Source organism: Mustela erminea, chromosome 11 (genome assembly GCF_009829155.1).
Source record: "Mustela erminea isolate mMusErm1 chromosome 11, mMusErm1.Pri, whole genome shotgun sequence".
NCBI classification, from domain to species: Eukaryota; Metazoa; Chordata; class Mammalia; order Carnivora; family Mustelidae; genus Mustela; species Mustela erminea.
The window spans coordinates 61,761,881-61,789,778 of NC_045624.1; the positions used below are offsets into that span (position 1 = coordinate 61,761,881).

At 35.5% G+C, this 27,898-nt stretch overlaps 1 protein-coding gene across 1 annotated transcript; it reads right to left on the minus strand.

The window, feature by feature from the left end:
- Positions 1–3,944: 3,944 nt before the first annotated feature.
- On the minus strand, positions 3,945–27,898 carry TMEM106B (transmembrane protein 106B). The gene is made up of 8 exons (XM_032304548.1): positions 27,785–27,898; positions 23,888–24,109; positions 20,894–20,957; positions 16,197–16,356; positions 12,096–12,236; positions 11,790–11,839; positions 10,773–10,826; positions 3,945–9,823 (listed from the first exon to the last, which is right to left on the minus strand). Exons 2-8 carry the CDS (start codon positions 24,105–24,107, stop codon positions 9,685–9,687), a joined length of 828 nt encoding a protein of 275 aa, XP_032160439.1. The 5' UTR covers positions 24,108–24,109; positions 27,785–27,898; the 3' UTR covers positions 3,945–9,684.

The following is a 27,898-nucleotide window of genomic DNA, read 5'->3' on the forward strand; positions in this document are numbered from 1 at the left end:
AGATAGCATCAGATCCCGCAGGTTAAAGCCTCAGTCCCACAACACTGCCCCCACTTCGGACACCCAGTTTCAAGTCCAGATTGTCGGCTCTACTTTGGATCTACTGGCTAAAACCTGGGCTTCCCATGACCCCTTCCTTGAATTCAGTAATTTGTTAAAATGGCTCACAGAACTCAGGGAAACATTTACTTACATTTACCAGTTTTTTATACAAGATATGGATGAGCAGCCTGATAAATTGGTACATGGGTGAAGTACAGAAGGTCCTCAGTACAGGTGCTTCTGTGCCCATAAGAATGGAGATTTGCCACCGCCTCAGCATCTGGATGCTGTCACCAACCTGGAAGCTTTCCAAGCCATGTCATTTTGGGTGTTTATAGAAGCTTCCTTATACAAACATGACTGGTCACATCACTGGCCACTGGTAACAGAGCTCTGTCTCTAGTCTCTCTCCCCTCATCTCAGAGGTTGGGTTGACAGTTCCAACCTCTAATCACATAGTTGGTTTCCTCACAACCAGCGCCCATCAAGAGGGACTTTCCAAATACCATCTCATTAATATAAACTCGGTGTGGTGGAAAGGAGCTTGTTATAAGTAACAGAAGGCACTTTCATCACTCTTACCACTTAAGAAATTCCAAAGGTTTTAGGACATCAGTGCCAGGAATGTGATGAAGACCAAATCCATGACTTATTATAAATCACAATCACAGTAGGTGACAGGAAAATTATTGGCAATTTAAATAGTATCAAAATGCAGATTATGTAAATGAATCACTGTGGTCTTTCATACAATCTTCTTTATACAGTAAAATGTCAGTGTGACTGACAGTAGAAGTATACATAAGGAATACAATAGCAATGTCTGGCCTCCTCTCTGCATCAAGTCAGAGATGCCACCACTGAAGTCACTAATGATAAAGTAATGATGAAACACCCGCTCTATCTAGACTGTTTTCATATTGACTATGACAAATAAAAGATGTTGTATTAAAATTATTGTTTAGATTTTCTTCCATTGATGAGTATGTGAGTGGTAGGTAAGTCACTGAATACTGCAGCAGTTAATATACAGAAATCCCTATTCTCGTGTTTACTACACTCTAGTATAGGTATTCAGACAAACAATTAAATCAGTGAATATGATGATTGGTGCTATGGAAAAAATAAAAGGGACAGAAAGAAGAATTGGGGGATTCCACGGTTCAGGAGTGTTAAAAGCATCCCTATTTTTTGTCTTTTGTTGTTGTTGTTGTTTTTAACCAGGCATAGGCTTATAAAAGAAGTTAACTAGTATTTTAGGAAAGAATGTGGTGTCTAAACAGGGTGTTTCTGGATCAGATGGGGGGCTGTGGAGCGATGATCAGGCAGAAGCTGGGGGTCAGGGATAGGGGCACAGCAAGTGAAAGAATTCAGCTAAAGCTGAGCAAACAGTTTACCAAATACCCTGCAAAGGAGCAGCAGGCAGGACAGCAAGGGAGAGGCTGTATGAAAGGAGGCAGTGGGCGGGGACTGTTTATAAAGGGAGAAGATGAGGAAGTCTAGCAACATTTGGCATCTTCCCTTTTTTGGGAACTGTGCCTGGTTTATGCAGCCCACTGGTCAGTTAGGGCCTATGGATATTTTGAGGTTTTGAGCTGTGTAACCTGAGGGGCCCATCTCTATTCAGCCAGGTCATCCCTGTGGCCCTTTCTGGAGACTGTTTGCCTCAAAGTGGCCTCTACAAGGAAGATGCTAACTGAAGAAGGTGCTACTTTTAAAGTAAGTGTGATAAATAATGAGACTATTCAATAATGTAGTTTTAGAAAATTCCATATTGCTTAACCTAAAAAAACCCACAAAATTACCTGCTAAGGACACGAAGTTAAACATAAACAAGTAGGGATGTAATTTTTTAAAATTAATGTGAACAAATAACTTGGGATAAAAGGTTTTCACTCAAATTAGACAAAATTTTTTTTTTTTAAAGAATTTATTTATTTGACAGAGAGAGATCACAAGTAGGCAGAGAGGCAGGCAGAGAGAGAGAGAGGAGGAAGCAGGTTCCCTGTCGAGCAGAGAGCCCGATGCGGGACTCGATCCCAGGACCCTGAGATCATGACCTGAGCCGAAGGCAGTGGCTTAACCCACTGAGCCACCCAGGCGCCCCTAGACAAATTTTTTTTAAGACTGATTGATTTGACAGAGAAAGAGAGCGAGAGAGATCACAACAGGGGGAGCGGGAGACAGAGAAGCAGGCTCCCCGCTGAGGAGGGAGCCCACATCGGGCTCGATCCCAGGACCCCAGGATCATGACCTGAGCTGAAGGCAGACCCATAATGACGCTTAATGACTGAGCCACCATACATGAATATTTACATCTAATAAACACTCTCTATTAAAAAAAAAATCTGACTTTAACCTTATTCTTAACTCTACATAGGTTGTTACATATGCCTGGTATCTCCATTTGCATTTGTTCTATACAGTAGAAGAAACTGCTCACAAATTATCAAGAAGGCAGAAAACTTGGTTGTTTGGAAAATATACCCTTTAAAATGTAAGAATTAAATATCTGAAGCAGATATGGGATTAGAATTCTTTGTAGTTCTAGTCTCTTGTAATTAAAAAAAATATTATCAATATATTCTATTCATGAATCTAGAATTCATTAAACAAAACTAAATTCCTTATATAATCACTTTAAGCTGATACGCACTGCCCAAAGTCTCAAATCTTTTTTTAAAATTCCTTTTGAGGGCGCCTGGGTGGCTTAGTCATTAGAAAGATATGTAAAAATGGAAAATCACTAATTAGAAAGTTAGGAATTCCATTTTTCCCTTCATTTTCACTTTTAAAGCTATCCATAAAATATACAGTTAAAATATAAACTTAAGGGGCACCTGGGTGGCTTAGTCATTAAGCCATAATCGTGACCCCAGGGTCCTGAGATCAAGCTCGATATGGGCTCCCTGCTCAGTGGGAAGCCTGCTTCTCTTTTTCTCACTCCCTCTGCTTGTGTTCCCTCTCTCGCTATCTATCAAATGAATGAATAAAATCGTTAAAAAAAAAGATATAAATTTAAGCTTGTATTTGCCCAGTTATTAAAAATGTTCTAGTCATACACGAAAGGAGTTTTGTTAAGTTGCTCTAGGTTGTCACTAAAGAAGTGGCTGCACGTTGGTTTCAGAGGCCACTGAAGAAAAGCAGTCATGGACTGCATGTATTCTGTTCCCAACTAAGTGGTTATGTTCTGCTCCTTCTGTCTCTCTGCCAAATAAATAAATAAAATCCTTTAAAAAAATTTTTTTTTAAGTTCAGTTCAAGCAAAAAGTTTTGAGTTCAAAAACAAAACCAAAATCTTGTGATTGGATAATTCTTTTAAAAATTGTGACACATACAGGAGATAAGCTACCAAATGTCTGAATATGGAGGAAGAGCTGGAAAGTCAAGTGGGGCACTTGGGCTGAACACTGAAGAATAGATAAGATTGAGGATTAAAGAAAGGGTCAAATAATTTTCTCAGAAAAAGGGAACACAATGAGCAAATCATGGATAATGGAAGGAACTATTTCCAAGGAATTGCAAACATCTCAATTTGGCTTGGACACAGGTGAGGGGCAAAGACAGGGAAAAAGAATATGAATTTAGGTGTTGACAAACAATGAAAGGTTCTTAACACCAACAGCAAGGAATTGGGCTCTTTTTCAGTAAAATAATGACAGAGTAATAGCAATAGAGATTTCAAGTATGAAACAGGTTCCAGAGATATTACAGAGGTAGAACAGACAGCATTTGACAAAAGAATGAAAGCTAAGTGGACAAAAGAAAAAGAAATTAAAGATGATGCAAAAGTGGGATTCAGGTAAGAACTAAAAGGATCTGACAGCTTTAAGCTAACCAACTTTCAGTATCTGCACTGATTTGTTTATGTCAAGGGAATTTTTAAAGTAAGACCAAGATACTTGACTGATACAAATTTATTTTTCATGCTAAAATGTTTACAAATTTTATTCTGTCATACACAATTACAAGAGCAACAGTTACAAGTAATTAAAAAAATAGCATTTGGGGGCACTTCTATTCCTTTTACTAATATAAGCATATTTTGTTACATGAACAGCAACAATAATTACAATTACAGAACTGCTCAACTTGGAAATTTAGTGTGTTATGATGGAAGCTAACACATGATAATAGCAAAGAGTAAGTGCCCAAGCATAGTCTGTTTTTCTGTATTATTCTTTATTCCACAATCAGAATCATGGACTAGAATCTACCCGGTAATGCCATCATTCAAATATGTGACCAATCACATCAAGTCAGCAAGCATTTTAAATCCTTCTCCAAAATCTTACTTCAGTTCTACAAAGGAAATATACAACAAAACATAAAGCATAGCTCGCTGGTATTTTATGCCTAAAACAAACCATTACATAATGAAATTATGCATCTTTTGTAACTTTGCATTTGTTCCATCTCACACAATAATTAAAAGATGAATAGTACTTACTTACAGCACTTAGAATCACCTGACCACAGCTGATATAGTATCTCCCAGACTTCTAGTTTCTAAAATTCTGGGGGAGGTGGGACAATTTGAATAGTAATAGTCTACATGGTAGTAATATTACCTCTTGGCCATTGGCCCAATACTAATCCTTTTTGTTTTTTAGTATATAAAATATGCTGAAAACATTTCTCTTAAATACATTTCAATTAATGTAATTAAACAGAAGGCAACAATTTCCTTCTAGAAGAGCTATTAAGCTATGAAAAACTTTCCAAATATTTGTTAAATTAATTTATGGAATATTTTTAGGGTCAACACAGGTATTTAATTTAGAGCCTGTGCTAAACATGTGTAAAAAGAACTAAAAACATGATCACACTCATTTTTTAAAAAAATGGAAACTACCATTTTCATCCCTATAGTAATTTTATAAATATATCACTTGCTTTAATTCAAAGTAAGGATAAATTTCAAAAATCCACTGTGAAATTTACATTCTCACTAAGCACAAAAATACACAAATATAAGTTCTAATCAGAAATTTCAGCTAAGTGAAAATTTTTACTTTGAAGTAAGTAGATCTGGGATAGAGAAGTAAAATTTTTGATCGAAGCACATCACAAATATATTGTTTTCATGTAAAAATAAATTTTTTTAAAGAAATAATGTTTAACAGTTTTTTTTAACCCCATCTTCTCAAACACATATATTTTCCTTAAAATAAGTTTCAGATAAACATCTCATTTAAAATCTGATTTTATAAAAAAGAGAAATAAAATTTAATTATTCTTGGATGTATTTGAGTCAAGTAGTTGCTGCTTTCAGATATTATGACCTAAAAATCATGACACTATGATAAGTAACCTTCAGTTTGCAACCTAATATTGTGAAATTCAATTCATACTGCTTACCAATGAAGTCTGATGTATATTCGTAAATTTAAAATTTTCTCTTTTAAAAAGAAAAAAATCCTGTGTAACAGAGAAGTATGAATTTTAAAAACCTTAAAATTCACTGATAAACCATTTGTATCATACCAAAGATCTACAAAATAATAAAGTATCCTAATAGTATTTTTAAAAATACTATCAAAAACCTCAAACTCTTAGTGAAACAACCAACATATTTTTACAAACAAAACATTTTCGAAGGCTGGAAGGAAAACATGCTAATTGTAAGAGCAATGATGTTTGGGTCAATTCCACAGGTTTTGAATCTCAAATCTGCCACTTCCAAGTTTATGCATATTTCTTAACTGCTCTAGAATTGGATCTCCTCAGATATAAAACAAGGGGGCATTGTCAGTATCTACTTTAGAGGGCGCTTCTGAGTAATAATCAGATAATGCAAATAAGAAATTACTACAGTATCTGAAATAGTAACTAATAACTATTTGTTATACTGAACAGTGACTTACTTTGGGTTCAAGCATCTAACAAACTATTTTATTGAATGAAATAGAATCATTATAAAGAATTATTTAAGAATTTTTTAGAAAATTGGTATATAGGAGAGTTGGGGACATGCCCTGCAACAAAATACCCAGATCTGTATTGCAATAATGATACTTTTAATTGTGTTTTGGCAATCATTTTCTGTCTATTTAACACTGTACCATATCACTTCCAAACTACAGATCTAAATTTAATTTTACTTTGTCGTGAACTCTTACAGAAAATAATTATCTCACTGGCCTAAACAAACAAAAAGGCACAGAAAAACTGTTCACAAATAAAACCACATTTACAAGTTATGTACTATAGTAAAGATGGTTATCGAGCAATTTCAAGCAATTTTCCTGGTATCTATTTTTCACTGTTCTTTTAAATCTCACATACGTTAATCTCTACTATTTATAAATAGACTACTCCAACAACCTATCAGCCATATTGTTACTGGAATGATCAAGGAGTATAAATTTTAACAGAAGAAATCAGCTGTCAATTATGCTATACCAAAATATTGTACAAAATATTGTACAAGAGCTCATTTTTCATTAGGAATATATCAGGTACCAAGTTAAAGGTACCCAAATCTTAGTCCATCCATATTATTTTGATTGTCACTATTAACTAAGTGTATGTTGTCTCTGAGTTTTAATCATACTAACCTGAGTCAACAGGGCTTCCTAGTAGACTCTTTTAAATGACAGAGCATATACATGAGAGACCGAAAAACTAGGTTTGGCCCCAATAAACTATTTACGAAGTATGTGATCTTCCACAAGTCCCTTAACTTCTCCATGCCTCTCCTTCCTCTTCTAAAAGATGAGGATCCTAGCACAGCTTTGTCTGACTCACAGGACTAGAGAAATTATATAAAGAAAAACACATGGAAGAGCTCTAGAGAAGGGCATGTTAGATACATGCAATATCAATACCCAGGGACTTTGTTCTAATATTGGATTTGGTTAGAATGACCAGTCTATTAAAAGTGTAATTTAAGAGAAAATTATTCTTGAGAATATCAGAAAAAATGTAACATCTTTACCATATCCTTTGAATAAGATCTGAGAGCAGTTTTAAAAAATGTATTGGTTATCTACCCTATCACTATGTAAGAAAAAATTCACTAGACAGTGCTCATTCATTCTTCCCTGTGTGTGTGTTCAATGGCTATAATTCTATCTCACCTGAATGTATTTTGGTAATTTTATTAATTTAAAGCCTGTTTTGTTCCAGGCTTATTCTGATAAGTTGCTTAAAAGTCTCTGGAAGTAGTCACAGATGATCCTTTTTTTTCCCTCTACTACTGGTTTTCATTTATTTTATATTCTAGCCTTTTCTACCTTATATTTCATGGAAAAGTAGGTATAATAAAGAGTTTTTAATTTAAAAAATGAAAAAAAAATACTCACAACTAAGTCACTGAAAGCAAATGTTCCCTCACTTCGTCTCCTCAGTAGACTCCATACATGCACACTAACAGGTTACCAGAACCACAAATAATAGAAAAATACATTTAATTTACACTACATACTTTACCAAGGTTAAAAGACACAGAGCAGAAAAATAAATCAGGATTGATTTCTCAAGGAGGCATATCTGAAGGATGATTTTGAAAAAACGAATGGTCATTCTGAAGTAAATGGGACATGAGGACAAGGAGAGAACAACAGAACAGAATATGATAAAAATTTTTCAAATATTTTATGATTTTACAAAGAGAGTCACTGGAATACTCTTATCTCTAGGTAGAGAGGTGACCCGAGAGATGTATAGAAAGACTCGGAAGCCCTAAGATAAATAACTGTTGGCTAAAGTCACAGGATTAGAAATTTTGAGGGAAAAGATCTAGATAATACTCATTAAAAGATGTCAAAAGACAGAGAATGAGGGAAAATGAAATGAGAATGAACTGAAAAATAACAAACAATATATGAGGGAAGTGTGCAGCTTCAAGGAGAATGAGTAGTTAAAAAACAGAAGAAAAACACATTAAGATTGGTCTGACTAGTAGGTCTATAACAGATGTAATGGGGTGATTTTAATAGCAAAGATGGATGTGCTAGCAATGGACTGAGGTAAGACAAGCAGTAAAAAAAAAAAAGAAAGAAAGAAATTTGTGCGTTCCACCCATTTAAAATATTCACTCAGGAAAACATGGAGAAAATGATATGAAAGCTAAAGGGAGACCTGAGTGTTTCAAGGCAAAAAGGAGGCTTCATTCGCTCTAAATAGTTAAAGTTTGTGTGTTACAGCTGAGAGAGTCCGACTGATAAAGACGTATGTTTCAGACCTAAGTTAGGCACTTTGGGGGACGGGGAACCTGACTTCTGTCACAAGGGAACAGAAAGAAATTAATCTCAAGCCACTTATTATTTATTTATTTATTTTTGGTATCACAGTCGACCCCTACCCTCAGTGGTACTTATTTACAAGGTAATCAGAAACTTGTCAGGTGAAAAGGCAAGAAGTCCAAACGGAAAATGGTTTTGAAAATATAAAACAGCAAAGTGAAAAAGTTAGTAATTTACACTTGAAAACAATTTTAAATAAAATCCAAACGAAAAACTGAAAATTTTAAAATGTAACTGCTAGAGGCATGGTATCCATGTGATATGTAAAGTTACTAAATTTTTAAAAAGGGTAATATAGGTTTTATTTTGATATTGCCACCATCATTTAATGACCAAGATTTCTTGGATAACTTCTACCAAAGACATGATTTCCTCCTTAAAACAGGCATAAAATGGATGATGAGGGTGACTTGGGTACCTAAGAGTTGTGAAAAGTGTCTCCACAATTTGTTAGCATGAAAACCAACATTAAAAAAAAGGTGGAGCATCAAAATACTTTATTTCAAAACTACTTTATGCCTATTCCCATATGTAATTGGAACCAGACTCATATTCTATAAGTTTCTGAATTTCATTTTCCTGTTTTATTTTTAAGAGCAACTTACTCCACTTTGTACTTTATTTGACATTTATTAAAGCTGTATAAAAGCCATGCACAGTTTATTTACAGTATTGTACATTAACTATGTTTGAGGACTACACAAAAATTTCACAAAACTTACTTATATGGAAAGATATGTGAAATGGGGCTTTAAAAAATTTTAGGTACAGAATTTTGCAATGATTATTTTGGTTTCTAGTGTTATGCAAGCACTAGCTTGAAGTAAGACTGACAGAAACGTGCAAATGAGTAGAATTTCAACAAATGAAAAACTACAAATGTTCTAGCTAAAAGCTAAAATATCTTGAAATACTACTATGTAGCAATGGAAATTTATAAAACAAACCAAAAAAAGGTTATTTTTTGAAAGTCTTTCATGAATACAGGCTCTCAGTAATTTTCTATAAAAACATTCAGAAATAAAGTTTCTCAAATTCCGTTCATCATCAAAATTATGTTTCCAGTGGTGACTGAAATTGTGAATTGTAAATAATTATTTACTGTCCCACATGGGAAGTCTCAATGTTATCCTTTGGGGAGAGGAGGAGAAGAAATCAACCGGCAAATTTAGATTCAAGTAAAAGATCCTGGTACAGATACCATGAACACAGAGTAGAGTGTTGCAATAATGTACAAGTCCACATACTTTCAACTGTACCCCTACAATGGAAATGTAAACTTTAGGTTTGTTCAATTTAAGATCTCCTATTAGGAAGTAAGTACCTCATCCTTCAGAGTTCAGGAAAATATTAATAGGGATTTCTTCTTCTCCATTGGCAGCTCTTTCAGTTTTTACTGTTGTGGCTGAAGTACATTTAGATACTCAGACTGCCCCAACTGGTAAGTTGTGTTCCTTCCACAATCAACATACTGGTACCTCTCCTGCGATATCTGTTCAGAGTGTCCAAAGTACGTTGTTGTCACAGTAACTCTAAAAAAGAAAACAACAACAATAAAACTGAAATGGGGAGAAACAGTCAACAGTTACATTAAAAAAGTCTTCCAAAGTGAGAATACTTTTATATAACCAAAATTTTCTCCTGAGAGAGACTGATTAATGGTAACTTAATATTGTGGACATGAGCCTCTTGGGGACTACTTCCCCAACAGGTAACATAAATGCTGGTTTAGCCAGCCCTACTCAAATAATTATACAAAACAAATATAATGTTTCCAAGACACTTATCATTAGACAAAAATATGTAAGTTCATTTCACTTTTAAAAATAATTACATACAGGCCGCTGCATGGCTCAGTCAGTTGAGCGTCTGACTCTTGGTCTTGACTCAGGTTATGATCTCATGGTTGTGAGATCGAGCCCTCCACCCAGCTCTGTGCTCAGCACAGAGTCTGTTCAGATTCTCTCTCCCTCCTGCTCACTCACTCTCTCAATCTCAAATAAATAAAAAAATAAAATCTTAAAAAAAAAATCATAGTTCTCTCATCACAGGAAAATGTATTCAGATGTCAGTTAATGGCCCAAATACCAAGCCTATAACCTACAATGTTTTAAGGACTTTGAGTAACACCAAACTTTCAAACCAGTAACAGTACTTCTCATTACTGTTGAGGATTTTTTTTTACCACAGGCAGCAGAAAATTGGATGCTGTGCTCTGCTCTCCTCTCTAATCCACCCACTTCCACTTTCTAGCATTCCTGCAAGGTCCAGATTCACTACTTAGGGGCCATGTCATCCTTCACCTCTGAGCTCCCCACTGTCTCATTTGTCAAGTGAAATAATATTTATTCATCTCATCACACCTTTGCAGGGTTTAAAACCCAAATGAACTGATATTTGTAAAGCTGCTGTATATGCTATAAGCCAATGTTATAAATCTAAAGTTTACCAAAGAAAATCTCAAGAAAAACTGATACTTACTGCATCATGAGTACTATGTTATGCACTTTGATGGATATCAGTGTACAGAAATCACTGTTAAAAAGAAAAAAACAATGTGAATAAATGCAGGCTATAATATAACAAATTTAAAATCATTTAATTATGATTCCTCCCATATTAGAGCTAACAGAGATACTATAAAGAAGATATAAAGTGGGGCACTAAGTGGCTCACATGGTAAGCATCTGACTTGATTTCAGCTCAGGTCATTATCTCAGGGTCCTGGAATCGAATCCAGAGTCAGGATCCCTGCTCAGCAGGGAGTCTCTTGTCTCCCTCCCTCTACCCCTCCATGTCCACCCCCGCTTGTGCATGTGCTCTCTAAAATAAATAAATCTAAAAAAAAGAAGATACAGCATTTATTGATCGAACATTTTCTATACGTCAAATAATGATAAATATTTTCATGACTTTTCATTCTAGAAACAGACCTGCTTTCCTACTACAGCTGTTGTAGAGTTGTTTAAGACAGGCTACAAATTATTGTCACTTTTTATTCACCTTTTGAAATTGTAGTGAACATTCTGTTACTCAGAATTCTGTTAGCCTGATTATCAGAAGATGGTAAAAATTTATCCTTTTTTTTTTTAACTTAATGAGAGTCAATAATCAGACCCAAATGAAAAGCTTCAGAACTTCAAACCAACAAGAGTATTATAAAGTACTAGCACTTTTAGTTTTCCAATACTAAAAAGTCAATACGTACTAAAGTGTATGAGAATACGGTTCTCAGAATAATTAGAAGGTGACATGGTATATTTGTCTTAATTCTGAAAAATCAGTAAAAAACAAAACTAGGTATATAGGTACATAATGCACATAATAAATATGATATATGTTGGCACAGGAGAACAGAAAGAGATCAGTGAGAGGCCGGGAATATTCCAAATGTGGTTTCTTGACTGCGAAGATGGCAGGTAATTCAGAAGATATCGATACACTTTATTCCTCACTTTATATTCTAATGAGAGAAGATTATTAAAAATCAAAACTTACTACATGTAACTCATTTCCTCTGCTATGACAGTAGGTACTGTATAATCAATCTGAAATGCAAAAAATGAAAGTAAGCCAATTGGAAAGAGGGGCAAAGCATCAACTATTTCAGACACCTTTTACAATTTCAAAGAGTTTAGAAATGTCTCCCTTTGCAAAGTTGCTTCTAAGACTTTCTCTTATACATGGAAGGGACACATGTCAAGGTCAAGTTTTTGAGGAAATTCTCCCCTCCCTCAAGTTAATATGAGAGACAAAGTCAAGACTCATTGAACTCCTGTGAAGTAGTTCATGATGGAAGCTTACTTGTTTCATATCCAGTGGGCCAATATTGGTTATGTTGTTTAAGCGTGCCTTTCCGATAACTGTTTTTGAAAACTGAACTTGTGCAGTGATGTTTTCAACTTCAACAGAATAATAGTTATTGTTTGTTATATTTAGTGTGTTCTGCAAAAGAAACAAAACAGAAAATGTATAAGCATACCAAGTATGTATTCAAAATTAATTTTAAAAAGTAACTTCAAAAAAATAAATAAGACTTCAGCTTTGGCCATGCTTCAGTTATTAGGAGGAAGAAAAGTATTGCCAAAAATAATATAGGACAGACATTAAATGAACTGATTATTTGGTTTTATGATGAGTGCTATATTATGCTGATAATAAACATACAATTTAAAAAAAAAAAGGCCCAGAAAATGTACATTATAGGAATATACAAAATGAATGTTAGAAAATGTATTTGTGGCCTTAGCAAAAATTCTATAACAATAATTTTTAAATTTCATCTAAATTTTTGCTAAATATTAATATACAGGTATCTTTACAGACATTATCAGTAAGCTACTTCTTATTCTATTAAATACAAAGATGACCATTTAAAACATTAAATAGTACTTTAAATAAATTTTGTTTAAAAAGAATTGGTATTTTAACTTGTATGTAAGTAGAAATTTCCACTGGGTTCCTTTGAAGAAGAAATAGGATAGATTCAAGTCTGTTTTTTGGAAAGAAATGGAGCTACATTATTTCTATTCTTAATAAGTGGGGGAACTTTTGCAATTCTAATTCACAACTATTATCTCAAATTATTTTAGAAAACGGCCAATGAAGAAAAAAATGTTAAGTCAAGAAACAACAGATAAAAAATAAAACATCTGAAACAGTCATCATGAAAGAATATCTACAGGAACTAAATGATAAATCTTAAATATTTGTAAGGCAGATTGTAATGGTTACCACCTATACAAAGAGTCCTTACTAACTAAAAAGACAAAGCCTTAAGAAAAAAAATAATAAAGCAAACAAGAGCAAAGCATATTGAAGAAATAAATCAAAACAGTACAAATATAAATGATGAGAAATCATTTAGAAATTACTTAGAAATTCTCAAATTCATTTAGAGTTGGGGAAAAGTTGTTTTAGTACAAAAGGAATATTGTTTTATATTCATTAAACTAGTAAAACCTATAGCAAGCAACAAATCCTACTGCTGGCAGGGATATGAGCAAAAGGGTCTATTTTTACATTCCTGGAAAACACGTGAAGTCTTGCAGCCATTCTGCTAAGGAATCTAGCAACAGCCATTAATATAAAAATAATGTATATCCTGTGACCTAGCAATCGTACTTGAGCATTTATCCTAAAGAAATAAAAACACTGGATGTTAATGACAACAGTGGCAAAAACAAACAAACAAAAAAAGACTGAAAATAAACCAAATGACCGGCTATAAAAATAATGACTGAATAGTATTAAAGCATTACATGGAATATTATGCAGCCCATTAAAAAGAATGGATTAACTCTAAGCCAGAAAATTAGGAGAGATTTCTACAAGGAATTAACAAGTGAGAAAACCAAGATGCATAAAATATGTACATATGAAAATAAGTATTAAGAAAAGCTAAATGTGGGCTTATAAATTAATATGAACATGGAGAAAGATGGAGAATGGCAATTATGGGGTAAGTGAAAAAGAGAAACAGTCTCAGTAAAAAAGGATAAAAAGAGAATATGCTAGCAATCAGTGATTTTTATGATCACATTTATTTATTAATCTAGTTATATAGAGAATTAAAATTCTATAATGTAGTAGAAATAACCTTTATCTAAATATATAAAAGTTTTCATCTACTTAGCTCTTAATACCCATGTCAATTTAACTTCTAGACACTATAGAAAAGGGATTGTTTATCTGAAGTCAATGGACCTTCTGATACAGGCCGAAGAATGGGATGCAGAAAAATCATGGACTCCTTTGTACATGCAAATAACGTTGGTATGTGTCTTTTTCTGAAGTGCCCATAGCTATTAAAGGGATCAATAATGAAAAACTGGTTGACAACAAAAATACAAGAATTAGAAAACGATGTATTGAGCATTAGAATTACAAAGAAACATTAAGACAGACCAAAAAAAAGACAAAGTTTGGTACTATCAGACATTTTGTTGCTGAAAGCAGTGAGAATCCACTTAATCTGTAAGTCAAGAGACCACAATCATTAGCTTTTAAGTAATGATGATTTATTATCAAAAACCTTAAAATGATCTGTGATCTTTAGTTAGCAAATTTGTATTTAGGAATCTATCCTATAACAATAACCTAAAATGGAAACAAAGTTTAAGTACAAAGATGTTTTCTGAGTATTAGTAATAGCAAAATTAAACATCTATTAAGAAATGGTTGAGTAAATGGCAATACAGCCATATAGAAGACCATAAGGGCCCTTAACATGGGAAAATTTAGTGACCTCTCAAGGTAAAACATCCACGTGTATATGAAAATATCTGGCTACATTTATAAATGTATATGTGTATACAAATGTATATATGCATTATTAGCAAATATATGTATATATTTACAGGTCTAGGTAGCAGAAGTAAAAAGACATCAAGGGTGTCAAATGTATAATGGTAACATATTCATAAGCAGAAAGACAAATATTACTGTAACAGAGAAAGTAGTAAGACTGTCTATTTCTCATTTTAAGAAACAAAAGTAATATTATATAATTCTGTTTTCCAAAATACTGACAGAGAACCTATGAAAAACTCAACCTTTTATCTCACAGTTTTCCAGTCAAACTTAATGTTTATCTTATATGATAATGCTATTTCTTATTTAATGTTCAGTCTTTCTCAGTTAAATGTATCTCAAAAAAGTGGGAATTCCTGAATAATTACTGAAGTATGATATTTACATCTTAATGCACTGATATATAAAAGGGAATATCACATGACTTTTATTATACATTTATAATATTTGATACTAAAACGAGTTCTGGAGATTGGCCAAAAAAATCTGGCCACTTTTAAAAAACTGTACACAAAGAAAAATACATTCCTCATTCCAAATGGCTGTTAAAATGAGAAAATACTCAACAGTAATTCTCTAGTCATATGAAATTGATTTACAATTAGCACTGTGTTGTTTTATGTACATGTTTTTTCCACAGATACTTTTTTTTTTTAAAAAGCCCTTAATCTGATTAACAACTTTTGGTGCTAAGCAATGAGAACAAATGGACCCATGGGAGTTCTTTCTTTCCTTCAATTAATGAGTAATTTCACTTTAACATACCATTTCTCTACACTCCTGTCCCTCCAAACCTCTCCCCTCAACTACAACTAGCTTTATCTCTACCTCCACCTCACGCATACAGTACCACCTCTGCAAAGAAAACCAACTAAAGTCCAGTATCACTCTTCCAAACAAACCACTGCCACACAGATGCACTCTGAGGCCTGAACCCAAACATAATTGCTAATGGCATGACCAATACATGTTCCTTTTTAATAATTCAGTGGTTTGCAAACCATGCTTCTTTTCAAACAAATATTAACATATAAACAGGTAGACCTTCTCTGAGGTTTTTTTGTTTCCTGTTTTCAGGAGTGGGAAGGCTGTAGAGTATTAAATCGAGTGTCCAGGAAAACACTGCAGATATTTTCCCACACACTAATTTATAAGAGAAATCAGTCTCTTGTACTTTAAATGCCATAAAGGAATAGTCTGTTAAAATGGCAAAAACTGTATTTCACCAAATATAAGGAAAAGAAAACGGTACATTTATCACATTTATAGAATCAACTATTTTAACATTTTGCTAGGAATTAGTTGGAGTCAAATGTTGAAAAGTAAACAGATTGTAAATGTTTTTCTTTTTTTTTGCCAGCAACTGTTTGTTTTACCATCTTAAAGGCAACTCCAAATGCTAAATAATTCTGTATATACAACTGCCAGTAATTATTATTTGCCATTTTCAGCAGAACCAGAAATGATAGAGGATCAAAAGCAGACATACAGAAAGCAAACTGACCAGTGTCACATTTAATATTCTCTAAAGGGACAAAGGTGTATATCATAAAGGAATGCAGTCAAATATTTTTAATGTGAATTTGTACTTACCGTGATATTTAAATATACTGTACGCTTTTGAACATCATAACTGACGTATGCTGATTTTACGCCAATGTATTTCACGTCAATAGAGCGAGGGAAAAGGAAAAACACAGCCAATCCAGAAAGGAGCAGACAGACAAACACAGAAGCCATCACATACAGCTTTCTGAAAAGAAAAATGAGTATTGAAATACATATGCATCAAAAATTACATAATGAAACATTCAGAGAAGGTATGTTCAACTTCAATTTTTCCCGTTACACTAGTAGGAAAAGATGTATAATTTTACCAACCTTTTACATTATAAAAGTATTTAGTTGGGTTGGATCTGGTCTATTACGTGTTGAAATGTTCTCCTTAAAAGATGTATGTTCCTTTTTGGAGACCGGGGTTTCAGGGTTACTGCACATACAACATTTACTGTGTTTCCTAAACCAGGCTGCACAGTGGAACTGGGGGAAAAGCTGGGGAACTTTATAAAAATATGGATTTCAAGACTCCCTTCTAAATTCACTAAAGCAGAATTTTCACACGTGGGTTTTGCCATTATATAATTCCCTGAAGTGACTGCTCATCAGAACCCGTGAAGCCCTTAAAAACATAATGACATAACCACATGCTTCATCAATCTCGTGAAGTCTCACTAAGACTTTGAGTCTCATCCCAAAGTATTTATGTACTCAGATTTAAAAATATTGTTTACATTAATCAACTCTGCTTTGATGATGTCGTTAAACTGTTTCTTGAAAATCAGAAAAGGGGATAATAGTATGTAGATATAAGAAAAGAAATAAACTTTCCATGCTTTTCTACTCTTCTAACTGCCCTTGAAATGTAGTTCTTCTATCTCTCCCTCTTTATTTCCAATCTCCAGAGACAAAAATTGCCTCTATCTTCAAGTTTACCCTCAAAACTAGGGTTTCAAAATACAAATTTTCCTCGTTTCTCCACCAAGTAACTCTCAGTTCAAAGCCCACAGCACCTTTCTTTCTTTCTTTCTAGATCTGTGGAAATAATTTGAGTACTCCACACAATTCCCTATGAATTATGAGATTTTCCACAAAGACTGGTGGAAACTATCCCTGGTCTCATGTGGGCTCTGAGGACTGTCCCCTTTGCTCTGTTTTGTGTGGTTCTTTCTTCAGCCTCCGGTACTTTCCTCACACATTATAAACTGATCAGTACTCAGTGAAACACTCAAGGAGTACCCAGTATAGCTCTCTATCCTCCTACACCTACCCAGTGTAGCTCTCCACCCTACTCTGACCTACTAACTCCAGTCTCGGACTCCTAGATCACCAATACCATGCATCTCCTCAGTTTAGCGGGACTGCTAAGTTCTGCCTGGATTCTTTCCATTGTGCTGCGCTCTGGTATCTTTTCCTAGACAGTAAGGTGGTATAATCCCAGGGCTTACCTCATTTGTTTTCCCTTTCTCTGTTACCACTGTCCTTGTACTGCCTGATGTTCACTATCTAGAAATATTATTTCACTTTATCTGTCCAGTTTTTTAGCTGTTTTAGATGGAAGAATGTATCTAGTCCCTGTGATGATCCCATCTTGCTTGGAAGAGAGAAATCAAATTTATTTGATTTTGTACTTTTACCCCTTAGTTTTTATGCTAAGAATCCTATCCCTAATGGCATTAGTATACACTTACTTACCTGGCTTTATGTGTAAGTTTCAAAATTATACTAACATTACTCCTAACAATGCAGCTTTTGAGTGCAGTTCAAACTTTTGTTGTCATCTTTGTCATTTAGAACACATCTTACTAGACACTGACAGTCAAAATGAAAATATTTTCAAGTCACTTAAAGTTATTCTTTCATCTGTACTTATGCCACCAACTAGATATAGTCAGAATCATTAGAATCATTTGTTTCAGTTTGTTTCAAATTTTAGGAATTTTTTTTTTTTTACTTCGGATTTTATCTTTTAAGTTCTATTTTTTAAAAACGTACTTCTAAACCCCAAATATAAATACATATACAAACACATGATCATCTCACTTGCTTACCTATTCCCTCTTCCAAGTTCCCTCCCAAACTCTGAGAGTAATCATTTTATTAGTCTTTGGTTTATCAATCCACTGTTTCTCCCTCCTTCTCTGTATGCACATGTGTTTTCAGATAAAAATGTACTCTGGATATCAACTCTAGTAAAATACAGAGTTCTTCCTCATTTCATTTTATCACATATAGATGTAGCCTAACTTATTCTACCAGAACCTTATCACTGGCCATTTACATTATTTCTAGTCCTCTGCAATTACAGACACTGGCACAGTGAGTAACTTACGTAAAAGCCGCTTACTATATTTGACAATTATCCTTAGAAAAAAATTTTCAAAGGAGAATTCCTGAGCCAAAAGGTAAATGCGTATGTAATTTTCCTAGATAACAACAAATTCCTCTTCACTAACAAGTTATGAGTATGCCAAACAATTCACTGTCAAAATCTGGAGTTCTGCCTAATCTGACAGATAAGAAATGGTATTTCACTATTGTTTTAATCTGTTTTTCTCTTATGAGCAAGACTGAACATCTTCTCACATGTTTAAAGGAACTCTATTTCTCTTTTCTGGACTACTCGTTCATGGTATCTGTGGTAAGGTGCAGACATCACTTCCCAGTTTGCCATTTGTATTCTGGCTTCATTTAAGGTTTTGTTTTCATCTTGTAAAAGTTAATCTAGGTTTTTTCAAATTAATCTTTTCTGTCTCACTGGATTCTGAATCCTATGTAAAGTTTTTCCATCCAGAGATTATAGAGGACTTAAGCCTAATTTCTTGAACATTAATAACCATCTACTGTATGTTTTATAATAAAGGGTCAGAACAACCTTTTTAAAATCTTGTTTATTTTTTTTTCTATGAATATTTAAATAGGCTGCTCTACTGGTTACTTATTTGGAGTACTGTAGGTAAGAAGCAGGCCAATCTGATTTTCTATCCCTTATAAATTAATTGATCCTTCTGTCTGGGGTCTTTCAAAGGGTTTTTCTGTTTTGTTTTGTTTTGTTTTGTTTTGCTTTTTACATTTGAAGTTCGGATATAATGTTTTGAAGATCATGGCATGTCTTTTCAATATGTAGGTCTATGTCTTGTTTCACTTGAGGAAGTGGTTTTTTTTTTTTTTTTTTAATTTGTTAGAGAAAGAGAGTATAAGCCTGGGGAGTGGCAGGCAGAAGGAGAAGCAGGCCCCCTGCTGAGCAAGGAGCCTCATGTGGGACTCCACCCCAGCACCCTGGAATCAAGACCCGAGCAGAAGGCAGATGTTGAATCAACTGAGCAACCTAGGCATCCCCAGGAAGTGTTCTTGAACTGAATGTTTAGTATTTATTCAGTTTGATTCCTTTGATTTTTCTTCAGGAGCTTCAATTATATGAGTGTTCAATCTTTGCTTATGGTTACCTTACTTTTCATTAATTTGTGTGTGTGTTTTCATTTCCTCTTTTGTAACTTCTCTTCCCTTTGCTATACTTTTCATGGTATCTATTTCCAATTGTTCTTCCGGTCTTGTCTCCATTTCTGAAATTAGTATTTCCTAATTCTTTCAGAGGTTCACGTCCTCATGTTATTTAGTCATCTCATTTCTGAGCTTTTCAATTTCTGACTCCTGTAGTTCATAGCTTCTACAGTTTGAATTTCTTTAAGAACATTTATAATATTGTTAGTTTTCATGTTTTTCTGATATGCTTCTATGATCTATTAGCATTTTCACTTTAACACTATCTTTGTATGATGCTTCACTGCAATACTTGTTTGTTGCTCATCTTTAAATGAAATGTTTTTGTACTTTTAATAGAAGCTTCCATTTTAGGCGATGAGAATGAGCCAGGGTGGCCTTCCTAGCTTCACTGCTCAAAACTCCATCTTCTATTAAAATACAAAATTAACTGTTTTCTTTCTTTCTTTTTTTTTTTTCTTTGTAAGATGGCCTATATGTATATATACTTCTATAGTTCTGAGATTCTCTCTCCAGTTTTCGAAACTTTTCTTCCGTTTTCCCTATTCTTTCCCTGTACAAAATGGATTCAGTCCCTCACAGGCTTTTCCTTAGGATATGTCTGTCCTATTACAATAGCTTTTGGTGAGTTTTCTTAAGGTCTTTGAGGATCAAGATGGTCTAGTTCCCTCTGATCATAAGGGCCCTTAGTGGATCTCTCTCTGACCTTTTCTGCACTTTCTCCAAGGTGCAGCACACCAAGAGTCCTCCCATTTTCCAGGTTATCCAGAAGTATCTGCTGGAAGTGTTCTGAGTGGGATCTTTAGCTTTTGGGACTTGCATGTCAGAACATTTGCTTTGTCTCAGAACTCTGAGGACCTTTAGCAGTTCTTTTTGTTTCCCTTCACAAATTCCACAGAGCTGCTAACATGTTTTGATCCTTGCTCCATTTTTAATCTGGGGTGAGTAGGAGAACCTTAACACCCATTTTTAATAACACCCATTGTTTCCTACTGCTTTTCTAGGTTTGTCTGTTTTAGTAAATAGATTTGAGAAGATTGAGACACTATGCCACTTTGAAGGCCTTATCCCAATCAGAAATCCTTCTTCTTTTAAATGACGTGAAGCATCGATGGCATAATTTAAGAACCTGATAACGTTTTTCATTTTAATAGTTAACCTAGAGTGATTATATGTAATTTGAAAAGCAGAAAAATACCCCCAAAATTTGCTATTTTCTTATCATCACTTACGTCCTTCTTGGCCTTAATCTCTGATCGCTATATGGAATCAGTGCCACCAGCTGGTTTTCTTGCCCTAGAAGTAAAAATAGGTTTAGAAATTTATTAATATGATTAATTAAAATATAGTGGCTTTCTATCCAAGTCTGGTTTAGAAGGACCAGAATACCATCTAGGTCTCATCTCTCTGGTAAACTGCTCAAAATTTTCAAAAATTATCTAACAGACACTAAATTCCAAAACAAATAATGTATTTTTCAAACTTGATATCTACTTATGAATACAAATAATACAGAGAATGAGAAAGAGTAATGACTTTACTGAAAAAGATCTCAAGAGGCTCAGCTTTCAGGAGATCTGAATGTACCAAAACTTCTTCCACTACTATTTCCTGCTTAGATTCTGATTTGGTTACCTGGGTAAGAGCAAAAGAAATATCTGCTACCTCTGTGTCCTGAAATCCTTTGCCCTATACTCCTTGAAAACCACAATCAATACATAACACGTCTCATGCTTCAAAAGCCCATACAAAATGAGGCTTCCACAACTCAGGTCACACATCTTTTATTTCTTGGGTTAGGCTATATCCATATACTTTAATGGATACATAGATCTTTAATAAACCAATTCTGCAATCTTATCAGAACTTGACTTTTTGTATTAACTCTTAAAGCACTACAGTCAAATTCTCTTTTAAAGCTTCCTATGTTTCCATTATTCCTCCCTGCCCCTTCTACAAGTCTCCACTCATTTACACCACCTCCCCACACCCACAAGTAAATATATGTTATGTATGTATGTCTCTCTCCATATGTACATGTATCCTGTCTTATTTGATGGTATTCATTTGACTAAACTATAATCCTGCTTATTAAAAGCAACCTTTTAGTTACCATGCTGATACAGCTAAATGTGGATACATAAAAGCATGCAACTATGCTCACTGGCCTCGTTTCGATCACTAATCTCAAGTGGCCTTTAAAGATGTCAACCATCATACAATTTTCCTAGTTCACACTCTCAATCTGACTCTCCAAAACCACAACTTTATAACTTCAACTCTCGCTTCAAATCTCCAATACCTTCTTCTCTATCCTCACTCTTAGCTCATGATGGGGCAAACAGGAAAAAACTTCCACAAGCTCCCACTACCACATCCACTCACCTTACCTGTTTCTGTGTCCATATACTCTACTTCCCTACTACAAAGCCTAAACTGCAGATGCTCCTCTATGAGAGCAGCCCCCTGCACTTGTGCACTACATCTAATAATTCCCCCATCTCCTACATTGTTTTTTTTCTCTATGGATTATTTTCATCAGCATACATATTATTCACTCTATCTTAAAAAAAAAAAAAATCCCTTTCCTGACTTCACAGTGCCCTCCAGCTACCGTCTTTCTTCTTCCTTATATATACAGTAAAACTCCTCAAAATACCTATTTTCTCACTATGTAACTTCACTCCTCCTATACTCTCTTGATCCCACTCTGTACATGCTCTACATGCTTATGCAACTCACCAAGCTGTTCTTTTAAAAGTCTCCAGTGGTCTCCATGTACATCACCAAATCCAATGGTCAGTTCTCAGTCCTTACATTACCTGATCTGTTGGTAGCATCCAACAGGTCCTTACTCTCTCCTACTAGGTGCACTTCCTAGATTCATTTCCAGGACACCAGAGACCAAAATTTCCTCCTTCTACTATAGCTGTTTTTCATTGTCTTTGCTAAGTCTTTCTCAAATCACTGACTTTGAAATGTGCCAGTGCCCCCAGGTTTGGCACTAGGGTGTCTTTTTTTTTTTTCTATTCACACTGATAAGCTTGGTGCTCTCATCCAACTCAGCTTCAAGTAACCACCTGTATTCCGATGACTCCAGCTGAGGGCTTGCACCTGAATTTCAGACACTTACTGTAACTACTTATTAAACATATCCACCTAGATGCCAAATACGCATCCCAAAACTTTTATCTCTAAAACAGAGTTCTTGCTCTCTCACCAGAAGACACACACAAACCTGTTCTCCATCCTAATAAACAGCTACTCCATTCTTCCAGCTGTTCAGACAAAAATACTTCCAGGGTCATCCTGATTTCCTACTAACCACAATCCATTTCCAGGCTGCTAAAAAAAGCCTATAGGCTGTACCTTAAAAATATATCCAGATTGCTAAAATAGTCCTTTTTTCCTTCCTCTGAGCCAGAGGCACTAATCTTTTTGCCTAAAGAAATCCTTTCATTCTCTGAAAAGATAATACCATCACATTCAAAGGCCAACTCATAAATAAACTTCCCTAACCTAAGGCATTTTTTTAAAGAAACTGGTATAAACTGATCTGTCTTCCCTTATCACTTTGTCCTTCCACTTTCTGCAGGAATACCTATCAACTTCAACCGGTAAATAAGAATAACACAATAACACAATGTATTTGTATTATTTCTATTGTTTCCACTTCTACTGAAGTCTGTCTAGCCTACAAACTGCACATGAAGATTATTCCCTTCTGAATTTCCCTATGATATGCCACAAACTGATTTTCCCCCCTCCTAAGAATAACTAACTAACTAACTAATTGGGCCATGACTAGCTTCTTACTATTCTTTAGATAATGAATTAAAAATATTAGGTCACCAAATTACTGAAATTGTTCCCAAAACCCAACATATGATTACCACCTCTACTGATTCCCAATAGGTCTAAAAAATTTCAGTCAAGACATATTGCATATCTGCTATTGCAGGTGGGAAAGGAAAAAGTACTAGAGGTAGACTGGTGGTTTTCATTACTGCTTTAGGAACCTTAAGATGTTTCTGGTCTTTTTTTCTAAATGTTTAGATTTACTTCTTTGTATCTCTTTAACTGAAGATAACTAATATACAGTTTTCACTTCAATTCTAAAAGACTTCGGAAACACAGAGGGTTGTGCTTAGATCTATGGGTTTTATATTATTTGTGTGAATGCCTGGAATTACTCTTTAAAGAAAAAACAACACAGTAACACATACCCCTAGGAATTCTTCCTGTTCCTTGACAAGTGGGACAAGTGACACTATCTCTTCCTGTAAATTCCACATACGGAAACTGAGAGACATCTCCACCTCTTCCATCTTCATTATGGACTTCATTATTAAGCAGTCCATTCCTCATGTTTTCAGTTGATGTGACTCCATCATAAGCATCTTCTTTATTTGAATGCAAAGGCAAATGTGAAAAAGACTTTCCCATGTCTAAAGAAAAAGAAGAATCTTACAGTAAATTTCAGGAAAAAAGTATACTCAAGAACATTATGAGATTTTTATAACAACCTAATTTTATGAGATTTTAAAATATGAGATTTTATAACAACCTAATTAATATAGAGCAAACTTCACAGGAATATTCAAATTACTTTCTGATTAGAATTATATTTAATCAAAGTATATCTGAAACAAGGGATCCAAAAGTCCAAAGTGTTTTTCTTTTCTTTTTTTTTAAGATTTTATTTATTTATTTGACAGCGAAAGAGAGATCACAAGTAGGCAGAGAGGCAAGCAGGGGGGTAGGGGAAGCAGGCCCCCTGCTGAGTAGAGAGCCCAATAAGGGGCTGGATCCCAGGACCCTGAGATCATAACCTGAGCTGAAGGCAGAGGCTTAACCCACTGAAGTACTCAGGCACCCGCCTCCAAAGTGTTTTTCTAATAAAATATTATAAATGATATATCAGACTTGTGATGAGAATAGGCTTTCAAACATTAAAATTTTACAAGTCTATACTTTTTTAGGGTTCTCTGAAAATAAAGTGGGCTTCGCTTTTCTTAGAATAAGACAAAAACATAAAACAAAAACATATTCTATCTTTAAACCAATTAGTGCTAAAGCTAAAGTTGGTTTAGGCAAATTATGATTACTTATTATATGTTTCACCAGTCAAGTTCGAAGACTTCAATTACCTCCCTTAACTTCAGTCTGTACTTTCTAATTGATTAAATTCTTCTTTCCAGCTTATCTCTAAAACGCAGGCCAAAGATACTGAGGGCAAAGCATCCCATAAAGGGAGGCAAACAAGCCCCTCAAGCAGTAAGGGGCCAGCAGGACTGATGCCAAGACAATGGTGGATCTGACCTTTACCACCCACCTGCATGTACCCATCCAGTTTCGTCCCACATTTTCCTTATATAAACTCAAAAGTATTTTCTGCACTTTGGAGACAGTATTTTGAGACCTCAGTCCCCCGTCTTCCCCATGCTGGCCTCACTGAAATAAATTCCTTTCTTATTTCACCACCACCCCTTTCTCTGCTTTTGGATTTTTGTCAGTGGTGAGTGGCTGAACCTGGTCTGTTTGGGACTCCTGGAGCCAGGTTTCCTTGGGCCTAACCCCTGGTTACAAGTTCAAAGTAAGTTTCAGTCTGTTAAAATTCATGCCCCTTTGTGATAAATAAAATCCACAATTCTTCTCATTCTCACATTTCTAGCCTTAACATTTAAAACATAAACAACTCAAAAACCAAATCCTGCATTTTTTTCATTCAACAGTTGGCACACTTAAAATTATGAAATTAAAATTCAAAGATATTTAATAATTCACCAATACAAAACAGTAAAACTTAGTACATTAATTTCCAAAATTTTAGTATGATGCTATCAAAAATAACATGGGTAAAATTTAAATTTATATTTAATATAAATTTAAAACCAAGTAAGAATAGGTAGTAGTAGTACCTATAAATATCATACCTATAGCAAAATAACCTCTGCAGGGAGGTAATGCAATAACGCTGCAGTTGAGTCATACAATTTTAGATTTGTTTTAAAAGATTTTATTTATTTATTGGACAGAGAGAGATCACAGTACGCAGAGAGGCAGGCAGAGAGAGAGAGAGAGAGATAGGAAGGGAAGCAGGCTCCCTGCTGAGCAGAGAGCCCAATGCGGGGCTCGATCCCAAAACCCTGGGATCATGACCTGAGATGAAGGCAGACACTTTAACCCACAGAGCCACCCAGGAGCCCGGAGTCATACAATTTTTTAAGGATGAAAAAGAACTTAAAAGTCATATAATCCAACCTGCTGATATTGTGAGGGAAACTGAATAAAACATTTAAACATTTAAAAACATTTCTTCTCTTCCTAAATTAGACCGTCTATCTTTTATCAGTTCCTAAAAATGGATTATTATATAGACATTCATACAAAGAGATGAGCATTTCTTTTAAAAATTCTAACTGAGGGACGCTTGGGTGGCTCAGGTGGTTAAGCTTCTACCTTCTGCTCAGGTCATGATCCTAGGACCCTAGGATCCAGTGAGTTCCGAGTTCCACATGGGGCTCCTTGTTCTGTGGGGAGCCTGTTGCTCCCCCTACTTGTGCACTCGCTCCCTCTCTGACAAATAAAATCTTTTAAAAATTAAAAAACAAAAACAAACCAAAAAAAAACCCTCAATGGGGTGCCTGGGTGGCTCGGGTCATGATCCCACTGTCCTGGGATCAAGCCCAGCATCAGGCTCTCTGCTGGGGGGGAGAGGAGGAGCGGCTGCTCCCCTTCCCCCTACTTATGATCTCTATCTCTCTCTCTCTCTCTCTGTGTCAAATAAATAAATAATCTTCTAAAAATTTAGAAATTCTCAGTGATTTGAGTAAGGAAAACTGACAACAATTCAAGTCATACTGGAGTACCAAAAAAAGTTCACTTTTTAATACTGGCATGCCATCCAAGTGTTGGGGATCATTCAAACATAGTGTAAACAGGAGAATAAAAAAATTATACAACTCGCAGACAAATATAAAAGTGTAAATGATTAAGATGCTTATTTTCACAATTTTATTATTAAAAATCTCCATATACATTGTACATGTTAAATTTAAAAACAAATGAACTTGTAACTTTCGCAAATGCATTATCTTCTCTTGGTTTGTCTAATGACATTAAGTCCAAGCCAAACCACCACATGCCAGTCACAGGTGGTTCAGGGGTGAATTAACATCACTCTCCCCACACAGTGACCTATGTGAAATATCAGTTGGACAGGGACTGAGCGCCTCAGCAGTGTGGCCACAGAAGCATCCTTTCTGGGATCTCAGTTAACACACGAGGGTAAAATGCATCCCACTAGAATGCTTTGGTCGGGGGATGAGGGGAGACACAAGGCAAGATCAAGTCTCTCTCAGTCTGGGCCTGTCTTCTATGTGTATCTAACAGTTGTCTTGATGAGTCTGCCTTTAACAGGTGTTTCAGCAAGACTGACTGACTAGCACCAGACTTCATCAGATACCCCCCACCCTCCCTACCGGATTTTCCTCACAGTGTAGAAATATTTAGCCACTTCTATTCCTGGACACTCGCTCGTTTGTTTATCATTAGGTGCTAAACCCCCTTCTCTTCCCTGTATTCAATGTTTTTATCATAATTTCCCACTGAAAACCCAACATGGATCTAAGACAGCAAGAAGAGATGAAAAAGAAAAAAGAAAAAGAAGTACAGCATCCAATTTAAATGGGTCACTATCTTCTGTGATAACGAAGAAAGCCACCACCATTCCTAAGCTACATAAACAAGACTGGGTACACAGCCTACTCTGTAAAGGTTAAAGATAAGATCAAGGGAACCGTGCGAGAAAACTCGAGAAAAGCAAAACCTGGGGCCACCTGGCTGTACAAGGTGTGGGGGCCTGGATCAACCTTGTGCTCTGGGCTTGGGCCAAAGCCTAAAGCCCCGTCGGCAAGAGGCTGGACCCCGGTAGGAGGTGACACAACAACCAACAACGCCATCAGCCAACCCTGAGCGCCTCCTCGGTGCCCGAACTGGCCCAGCTCCCCTGCGGCCTCTCCGCCTGTAACTCCCCGTCCCTCTCCGCTCTTTCCAAGGCGCCGCCGCACAGTTCCACTCCAAAATATGGACCGAGGGGCTGCGCGTCCGGGGTCGCTCACCAACACTCGGGTCGCTGCGCAGTCCCGAGCTGCTCCGGAGCCCACAGGCCCGAGGACAGGGTCACGGGGTCTGCCGTCCGGATCGCGGGGGCTGGAGCGACAGGCCTACAAGCG